Below are 9,917 nucleotides of genomic sequence, written 5' to 3' on the forward strand. Positions count from 1 at the left end.
GACCCAAAAAGAAAAAAAATGCATAAAAAATGTTTTTTGTAAAGATACTTTCTTTTAGTCTGTTGAACATTGCGTGGTTATTTTTACTTTCTACCTAAAAAACTATTTTTACTCTAGTATAAGGTTCTTTTCAAGGTTTAGCTGTCCCTCCTGCTTTTGTTGTTTACTTTTAATGCCTTGAACCATGTTTTCTACTTAATCCAGTGTATCATTGCAGGTAAATTAGACTCTGACTCCAAACTCTCAGCCCCGGTGACATGCTGCCCCCTAGTGTCTGAAACTGGAGTGATAGGAAAAGACTAATGTGTAATAGCTAATGCAGAGGCCCAATATTATTATTATTATTATTATTTTTTTGCTTTTTGGGTCACACCTGGCGATGCACAGGGGTTACTCCTGGCTCTGCACTCAGGAATTACCCCTGACGGTGCTCAGGGGACCATATGGGATGCTGGGAATCAAACCCGGGTCGGCCGGGTGCAAGGCAAACGCCCTACCCGCTGTGCTATCACTCCAGCCCCCAATATTCTTTTTATTTTATTTATTTACTTTGGCTTTTTGGGTCACACCCGGCGATGCACAGGGGTTACTCCTGGTTCATGCACTCAGGAATTAACTCCTGGCGATGCTCAGGGGACCATATGAGATGCTGGGAATCGAACCTGAGTCGGCCGCATGCAAGGCAAACGCCCTATCTCTCCAGCCCCACCAATATCCTTTTTAAAAGTAGATTTTGTGGGCTGGCTCAGTTATTGGGTGTAGTTTTTTTTTTTGTAGTTTTTTGTTTTGTCTTGGGGCTACACCTGGCGATGCTCAGGGTTTACTCCTGACTGCAGGGGGTGGGGTGTGCATATGGACACCAAGGACCTGGTCAAGAACCCTGGTCAGCCTTGTGCAAGGCAAGCCCTCTCCCTGCTGTGGTATAGCTCAGGCCCCTGGGTGTAGCTTTTAAATTTTTCTGTTTTGGTTTTTGGAGGAGTCGGAGTTTGGAGCACTCCCGGCTGTGCGCAGGGCTGTCTCCTGACTGCACTCAGGGTTCACTCCTGATGGGGCTCGGAGAACCCAGTCAGTGCTGGGGACTGACCTTTTGTTTTTGTTTCTAGACCACACCTGAAAGTGCACAGGGCATTCTACTGGCTCTGGGCAGGGGACAATACACAGTGCCAGGGAGGGAACCAAGGTTGGCGGCATGTAGGCAGCACCCTACCCGTTGTACTATGGCTCTGGTTCTGCATAATTCATTTTTGTGGCGAACATCCAATTGTAAGTTCGGCCCACGCTGTTTATTTGCATCAGTCACCTCTAGCCTGGCGTTTCCGCCTAGGGCTATGTATTTACTGCCACATTCAATCAAGCCTAAGTTTTATTCTTCCATTCAGGTTTTAGTGTGGGTGTTTGTTTTCTTGGGCATATACCTGGGCACAAGATCACTGAGTTGACATCCATGTATACATTTTGTTTTGGGTTCACACCTGGCCGTGCTCAGGAATCACTATGGCATATGGGGGATCAAACCCGGGTCAGCCACGCTCAAGACAAGAGCACCCTACCTGCTGTACTCTCTAGTCCTATCTATACATTTTGTGGGGGGGTCACTCCCCAACATGCAGGCCTGATGGCTCGGGGAGTGACCAAGGGTAGACGTAGTATGCTTTGGGGACGCAGTATGCTGGGGAACAAACGCAGGACATGCACACACCAGGAATGTGCACTGTCTCCCCGTGTCCCCAGCCCCAACGTATTTAACAACCCTCATCCCCAACTCTGTTGTGATGGGCACTCTAAAAAGAAAAAGCCAACGGCATTCTGGGGGAGACTGCTCAGGGCTGGAGCATGTGCTGTGTTCAGGAATCCAGGGTTTGATCTCAGGCACCAGAGTCAGGATGGGGTGAGGGGAGGCTACATTTCCCCATGAAATTCTCCTTCACTTGCATTTCCATGTTTTACTTCCTTCCCCTTTTATTATGTCACATGCCAACCCCCCCCCCCCACACACACACACACAATCTGGATGCAGACTTCACCTCACCATTCTCCCAGTCCCCTCCCCTGGTTACCCAGAATTTGCTCCGTCTGCCCAGTTGTCCTTTTGCAGAATCAAGCTCCCCATTATTTCATTGCTGTCATTCACTTTTGGTTCTAGGGATGGAACCCAGGGTCTTGATCACTCAGCCATGCATGGCAGCTAGGGGAGGGACACTTAGAAACTGTCAGTGGTGCTGCTGGAGACACAGGATAGGGTTATGGCACTTGCTACCACTGGTATGTGGCAGATACTAATTCCATCCCAGCCTGGCACGGATCCCCAAACATCCGCAGGAGTGACCCCTGAGCACAGAGCTAGGAGTAGCCCCTACATACCATAAGGTGTCGCCCAACCCCTGCCCCCAATCTCAAGTCCTTTGCAGCTTTCTGGGCGCACCCAGCAGGAGTCTTGCCATTGTCTGGCTCTAGAGTTTAGCCCAGGGTCTGTGGAGACCAAACCAGACAGACATCACTTCCGGTCCTTCCTCCTCCTCAGCAGTGGGTCGGCACCTGCTGGCTTCCTTTCCAGGGTGTGTCTGGAAACTTAAATAGCACGCCCAGGGCTACTTCTGGCATAGAGGATCCCAACTGTGAAACCCCTGCGCCTCACAGGCCTGAGAATAAGTGAGTGGGACTTAGCTCTTTTGCAAAGTGCAGGACTGGAAATTCCTGGAGGGCTGGGCTAAGGCCAGCACCGCAAATGAATGGATTAGGGGTGCAGTCTCATTTCTGGGGTATAGCATAGGGGGGGAAGGGGGCAGGTCTCAAGGTTGTGGATCCTGAGGTTTTGGGGAAAACTGGAGGGGTTCAGGGGAGTTGGGGAGTCCTGATAAGGAAAAAAGGGTAGTTATGGGAAGGTGGTAAGAAAAACACTGGGTAGAGGGCGGGGCCTAGGGGTGCTCCTGTGGGAGAGGCCAAGAGAGCGGGGATTCATTTAATGTCGGTGGCAGCTGGGTCAATTTTTGGGGACGGGATACCTACGGATGAATTGCAGGCTCTCAGAACTAAGTGAACCTTCAAAAAGCCTCTAGAACAAATGGTAGACTGAGTCCCCCAGACTCCAAGGATAGGCAATCCACACGCTGCCCGCCCCCCACCCCCACACCTTCCCCTCTGGCCTGGACAGGGACAGGAAGAAATAATCAATAGTCAAGGGCCTCAGAGGGCGCTCCTGGGTTTCTGAATTGTAGCATTTTACTAACATGACAAACATTGTTCCCCAAAAGGGCAAGTGGGGGGCTGGAGCAATAGCACAGCAGGTAGGGCGTTTGCCTTTCAAGCGGCCAACCCGGGTTCGATTCCTGGCATCCCATATGGTCCTGCGAGTACCACCAGGAGTAATTCCTGAGTGCATGAGCCAGGAGTATCCCCTGAGCATTGCCGGGTGTGACTAAAAAAAAAAAGGGCTAGGGGCAGGCAGGCTCTGGATGCAGGTGTGTGCCAGGAAGGGCAGGATCCAGCCAGCTGGACTAGACACCAAATGTGGGCTCCTCTGTCCATCTGGGCTGGAAGGAATGTTCTAGTTAGCTTTTGTGGTTAAAGGGCTACTTACTTTCAGGACTGTGACACCTCACTGAAAGTCCCCAGATCCCCACAGGCCCACAAGCCAGTGGCTCTGCTATCTTCTCCCTGACCTCTGGAGACTCCTGGAGCCTCCTTCAAGCTGACCTGTGCACCCCATCTGCTCTTCCTGTTCTCTTTCCTGTACTGCCCATCCACAGCAGGGAACCCCTACCCTCTCTAGTCTTCATGTCCTCCCTCCCGCTGGCAGGGGATGGGAGGGGTCTCTCTGGCCGCCTTAGATTTGGCAGACCCCGGAGCGATGCCAGGGGATTTTCACTTAGCCCAACGCTGGATGCCCTGTTAGCGCTCCCCATCACTCTCTCCAGTTTAACATGGGGCGGGGCATGTGCCATTGCTGAGTCTCCTCTTAATCCTTAGCCTGCTCTTCCTGCCTCCTGCAGTGTTCCCACTGTGTCCTGGAGCACCAAGGAAGGGGTCACAGCTCGGCTGCCTGTTAGCGTGTTTATTGGCGTTCCCGAACTTAGGCCTGCATCACTGGCCGTGACTTCTCGGCCTGCAGCTTCACTCCAGACCCTGCGAAGCCCGTGCCGCCCTGGGGAGGGAATAGAAGGACAAGGTGGAGGGAGACGTGGGTGCTCAGAAAATCCGCCCCCCCCACCCCCAAGCAGGGAAGGTGAGGTGGGTCCTGGGTATCCCGGAGGGTGAAGGGTGGGGGCGAGGCCCGATGTCCCACAGGTGGGCGGGGCTGTTATGGGCGTGGTTTATGGTGTGGGCAGGGCCTGAGGGGGAGTTTTGTGGGGGTAGCGGGGGGCTCTGGCAGGGGGCCCACATCTCACCCGCTGCAGCACAATGATGTCCCGGTCTGTGAGCTTCTCCCCGTTTACAGGGTCCACCATGTCCTTCCGAATCAGCTTCTCCACGCACTCCAGAGTGACCACGGCCCCCCTGCGGTGGGGGTTGGGGTGATCGTGGTTGGTGGCGGGCATCCTCCCCAGCCCGTCCCTTCTGCACGCCCCGGGGACTCACGAGGGCCGCAGCACGGCGCACGGCGTGGCATTGCTCAGGCTGTCGCGGGTCACGGCGCACACGTAGCGCTCGGAGCGAGTAATGAGCCCCACGCGGTCCACGGAGCTGTCCAGCAGCGTGAAGCGCACGGGTGTCAGGTCTGACATACGCAGTGGCTTCCCCGACATGGGGCAGGTCACCGTGCGGGACTGTGCAGGTGCAGGGAGGGTGTGTCAGCGTTGGGCGGCCTGGCCGGCCCTGCTAAATGAAGGGTGGTGTGTGTGGGGGCCACTCACTGGTTTCTCTAGCTTGGTGGCCTTGGCCTCGGGGGTCAAAGATGGGATCCAGAAACTGGGCAGCGCTTTATCCTTGCTCTTGCTGGCAGGGCCACCACTGGAGCCGGGCTGGGTGTCATCTGTCCCGGGGAGATGAGGTTTAGGGTCCGCAGCCAGGGAAGAACCCAGCTCTTGCAGCGAAGACCCTCACCCTGCTCCCCCTCACCTGGGCCAGGGGCTGCCTTGGGCGTGAAGGGGTTTAGGGGCCGGCTGACGATGGCTGCCTCCTTCTCCAGGAAGCCGCGCACCTGGTCATTGGCTGCTGCCCGCTGCAGCTCCTTCTGCTCCTCGCGCCGGGCTCCCCGCTGCTTCTCATAGGCCTGTGGACAGGTGATGAGCCCAAGGCCTGGGGTCATCCTGCGTGTCCCTCCCATTTCCCAGGTGGGCACACTGAGGCCAGTGCTGGCGAGGTAGGGTAGAGGCGCTGCCTGGTGGAGGCCTCTTCTGGGCTCAGGGCAAGGGTCACAACGGAGGATGGCAGTTAAGTACTTGGAACTGCTCCGTACAGGTCACCAAGCACCAGACTCTATGTCTGTGCCTTAGAGCCGTGCCCTGCCGGGGCTGCCTGGGGCCAGAAGGCCCTGGGGAATCAATGTGTTGCTCAGGTATGCTGGGCACATGGCCCACCCTGCTGTGACCTGGGCACCACAGCTGGTCCCCTGAGCGCACCTGGAGTGATCCCTGAGCACAACTGCTGGGTGTGGAGTTCGGGCCCAATTCAATCAGCTTAATCAATGGCTGAATATATTGCAGTACTCCTACAGCCGCCCAAGGCTAAAGTCTGGACAAGAGGACTTTCTGTTCCAGGGCTGCAGAGAGCACAGCATGGAGGGAACTTGCCTTGCTCATGGCTGACCAGGGTTTCGATCCCCTGCACCCCATCTGGCCCCTTCCTGAGCACAGAGATAGGATTAACAATGGAGCACCACCGGGTGTGCCCACTCCCCCCAAAAAGAGTTTTTTTTGTTTTTATGGGCGGGGTGGGGGTTGTCGCCTTGCCCCTTCCACAATGCTCAGGACTTACTCCTGGCTCTGTGCTCAGGGATGTCTCCCAAGAGACTCAGGGCTGTAGCACTGGGGATCAAAAATGGGCTGGCCACGTGCAAGGTAAGAGCCTTAATTACCCTGTGATACCTAGGGACAGGGACACTCCCCCCGCCCCAGGCCACAGCAAGGGCAGGAGGTTGTGAGGCGGAGAAACCTGGAGTCCAGCAGCCCTCCGTGCCAGCGCCCTCCTCCCCGCACCTTCATCTGCCGGGCGATTTCCTTCTTCTGGTGCAAAATATATTCCAGGATCGCCTCCCGCTCGTACAGGTAGCCGTCAGGGCTGCAGACAGAGACATGCAGCCTTGAGCGGCATGGCCCGGGGCTGTGTGGGCCCCTCCATACAGCCCAGTCACTCAGGATCCAGAGTGACAGCCTTTGAGAAATGCATCGCCTCTTCCTGGAGATATTCATGACATGTTGGTTCTCCTGTGAGAATCTGTGGTCTAAGGGTGGCGAGACAGTTTGGTGGGCAGAAAGGAGCCCTGGGACTGGTCCCTAGCCCCACATGGTCCCCCATGCACTACAAGAAGTGACCCCCTGAAAAGGGGGAACCAGAGTGATAGCACAATGGGGAAGTCTCTTGCCTTGCATGCAGCTGACCCAGGTTCGATCCCTGGCATCCCATATGGTTCCCTGAGCACCACCAGGAATGAACCTTGAGTACAGAGCCAGGAATAAGGACTGAGCATTGTAAGGTGCGTCCACCAAAAAAAGGGACCCCCCAAGTACCAAACTGTAAGTAGACCACAACATAACTGTATGTGGACACACACACACACACATACACACACACACACACCAGAGGCCAGAGAGATTAATGGGCTGAACACATGATTTCATGCAGAAGGCCCAATTTCTTTCCCTGGTACCATGGGCAGCACCCCCAACCAAGGAGAATACTGTCAGGTAAAGTCCCACCATAACAAAACAAAAAAAGAAAAAGAGAACACGGGGGCCGAAGCCATAGTACAGCAGTGAGAGCATTTGCCTTGCCAGGTTCGATCCTTGGCATCCCATATGGTTGCCCACGCACCGCCAAAAGGAGTAATTACTGAGTGCAGAGCAAGGAGTAAGCCCTGGGCATCACCGGGTGTGACCCAAAAAGAAAAAAAAAAAAGAGAGAGAACACAGTGTCTAACACAGAACTCAGGAAGGCCTGTTCCCAGGTGGCCACGCTCTCTGAGGCTCTGCAGCTCTGTCCGGAGGGAGTTGGGGTGCATGCAGACCTCCAGCCGAGGGTGGGGGGAATCAACGCCCTGACTCCTGGACCTGTCTGGGGTTGCTGCCTTTTCCCAGGATCTCTGTGGGAGTCAGCAGGAAAGCCAAGGCTCCTTGCCACTCACGTGACCACAGGGTCATGGCAGGGCTGCAGGGACAGGCAGCAGCAGTCGAAGTCCTTGACGGCATCACGGCTCAGCCGAATGTTCTGGGTCCCGTAGCCCGAGGCCGCTGGGGACAGAGAAGGGGGTGTGAAGGGACAGGCGACCCAGAGACGGGGCAATCAGAGGAACACCAACAGACAAAAGCTAGGGGGATAGGGACACAATCCTGGGAAGGACAGTGACAGACACAGGGCTGGTCCGAGGCATCCAGTCCCTCCCCTCCTGGCTGGGGGTCCCAGCCCAGAGCCCACTGCTCTCTAGGTCTCAGTTTCCTCCTCGGGAACTGGCCCCCGGCAACAGTGACTTGCGTCACCCACAGAGCTGCACAGGGTGTGACAATGAGGTGGTGGCAGATAGGGGGACCCATACCTGTGTCCTTCTTCTTCTCATGATAAGTGTAGACGGCTCCTGCTGTGCAGTTCTTGCCATGGCGTGTCATCCTGGGGGCAGGAGGGGACAGCACTGGGTCATGGTGGCCAGAGTGCTGGAAGGCTGGTGCACACGCAGGAGCCCTGGGTTGGAGCCCTGGCACCACCTGGTTCCCTGCCCCAGCAGAGACCTGGAAATAGCTCAGAGACACCCCCCACCCAACAAAAACCACCGGATACGCCGGAACAACAGTATTAACAGGTAGATGCTTGCACACAGCTGACCTGGATTCAACCCCCCAATACCCCATATGGTCCTCTGAGCAGTACTAGGAGTAATTTCAGAGTGCAGAGCCAGGAGTGACCCCTAAGGATTGCTAAAATGTGTGGCCCAAAAAGAAAAACAAACTAAAAAACACAAAAGGAACTAGGGTGGAAAAGTCATGGAGAAGAGAATTAGCTTTCCATATTTGATTACTTATCTACCTATACATAGGAATCCAATCAACATGGCGAACATATTAGCAATTGGTAAACCTGGGCGGTGGGGATTCTTATACTATTCTCTTTTGGGTCATACCCAGCGATGCACAGGGGTCACTCCTGGTTCTGCACTCAGGAACTACTCCTGGTCGTACTCAGGGGACCATATGGACGCTGGGAATCGAACCTGGTCAGCTGCATGCAAGGCAAATGCCCTACCCGCTGTACTATGGCTCCAGCCCTCTTGTACTATTCTTTCACATAAAGCTTATACTGTTCTTTCACTTAAGTATATACTTTTGGGCCCAGAGAGATAATACAGCAGGTAAGGCACCTGCCTTGCATGCAGCTGACCAGGTTCAATCCCTGACATCCCATATGGTTGCCTGAGCACCACCAAGCATAATTCCTGAGTACAGAGCCAGGAGTAAACCCTGAGTAACGCCAGGCTTGGCTCAAATTGCCCCCTCCCCAAAATAAAAAGTCTGTATGTTTCAATTTTTTTCATAATAAAACCTCCAAGGGCGAGTACAATAGTACAGTGAGAAGGACATTTTCCCCACACGTGGCCAACCTGTGTTGGCTCTCCGGCATCCCATATAGACCCCAGGGCATGTCAGGAGTAACTCCTCAGTGGCAAGCCAGGAGTCACCCCTGAGCATTGCTGGGTGTGACCAAAAGAGTCAAAATAATAATAAATAACAACGCACTGCACTGCAGTACTGTCATCCCGTTGTTCATCGATTTGCTAGAGCGGGCACCAGTATCATCTCCATTGTGAGACTTGTTGTTACTGTTTTTGGCATATTGAATACGCCATGGGTAGCTCTGCTGTGCGGGCCGGCTCTCTGAGAGGGGCAGAGGAATCGAACCTGGATACCTGGATAAGTCTCGTGCAAGGCACATGCCCTACCCGCTGTGCTATCGCTCCAGTCCAATAAATAATAATAACAATAATGATGATGATGATAAAACCTCCAAGTAAATGGCGTTTGTAGGCTGTTCATAAGAATAGAATGCACAGCGCGATCAGGACACGAACCCAGGACGGACAGAGCCCAAAGATCCAGAGTAGGGTTAAGGGGGCCAGAGAGCACTGTGGGTGGGGCTCAGTTGATCCCTGAACACAGAGCCAGGAGTAAGCCCGAGCACTGCTGGGTGGGGTCCCCTCCCCAAACAAACGAACAACAACAATCAAAACAAACAAACAAAGAAAAAACACAAGAAAGCTCAAATTCTCTAAATCCCGATGGGAAGCGGCAGCAAGAGTGGTGCATGGAGGGGAGGCGACTGCACCATTTTTTCACCCCTCCGCAACTCCTACCCGCGTCCCCCATTACAGTCGGGGAAACTGAGGCCGGGGAGGGTCCATCGTACCCGATTCCCACCCTTGGATCCCCAGGAGTCTCAAACTCCCTCGCCCAGGAACCCCCGGCCCAAAGCCCCCGTCACCGAGGGTCTCCTCTAGGGAACCGCGGAGGGGGGCCGAGAGGATGCTGGGAGATGTAGTTCAACTTCCAAATTGGGAGGCCCGCTCTTTTAATGACTAACTGGCGACTGGGAATTTGAAAGCCTGTCCCGATCTCTGTCAGGACCCTATGAGTCTCGTCAGCGGCAGGGCCACCAACACTACTCACCTGCTGCCTGGACTCACCTCGCCGATAACTCCCGGTGTCTGCGCGGTCTCCGCGACTGTGCCCAGGCACCGGAAGTGAGCGCGGAGTTCTCCCTCTGCTTCCGCTTCAGAA

At 54.7% G+C, this 9,917-nt stretch overlaps 1 protein-coding gene across 2 annotated transcripts; it reads right to left on the reverse strand.

Annotated features, from left to right (window-relative positions):
* Nucleotides 1-3,197: 3,197 nt before the first annotated feature.
* NOSIP (nitric oxide synthase interacting protein) lies at nucleotides 3,198-9,906 on the reverse strand. 2 transcript variants are annotated; one of them, XM_055145027.1, is made up of 9 exons: nucleotides 9,824-9,906; nucleotides 7,688-7,758; nucleotides 7,280-7,385; nucleotides 6,135-6,216; nucleotides 5,056-5,209; nucleotides 4,851-4,969; nucleotides 4,576-4,763; nucleotides 4,386-4,494; nucleotides 3,198-4,141 (listed from the first exon to the last, which is right to left on the reverse strand). In XM_055145027.1, exons 2-9 carry the CDS (start codon nucleotides 7,755-7,757, stop codon nucleotides 4,070-4,072), a joined length of 900 nt encoding a protein of 299 aa, XP_055001002.1. In that variant the 5' UTR covers nucleotide 7,758; nucleotides 9,824-9,906; the 3' UTR covers nucleotides 3,198-4,069. The 2 variants fall into 2 exon arrangements, with proteins under 2 accessions (XP_055001002.1, XP_004619898.1); XM_004619841.2 differs by having other exon boundaries at nucleotides 9,807-9,889.
* Nucleotides 9,907-9,917: the final 11 nt, after the last annotated feature.

This window comes from Sorex araneus, chromosome 8 (assembly GCF_027595985.1).
Source record: "Sorex araneus isolate mSorAra2 chromosome 8, mSorAra2.pri, whole genome shotgun sequence".
Classification (NCBI taxonomy): Eukaryota; Metazoa; Chordata; class Mammalia; order Eulipotyphla; family Soricidae; genus Sorex; species Sorex araneus.

Excerpts from the sequence above, each read along its gene's own strand:
- NOSIP (XM_055145027.1), bottom strand. The coding sequence starts at position 7,757 with ATGACACGCCATGGCAAGAACTGCACAGCAGGAGCCGTCTACACTTAT. Across the intron at positions 6,217-7,279 it reads TGCCATGACCCTGTGGTCAC|CCCTGACGGCTACCTGTACG; the intron begins GTGAGTGGCAAG and ends CTCTGTCTGCAG. Across the intron at positions 4,142-4,385 it reads ACATCATTGTGCTGCAGCGG|GGCGGCACGGGCTTCGCAGG; the intron begins GTGAGATGTGGG and ends TTCCCTCCCCAG.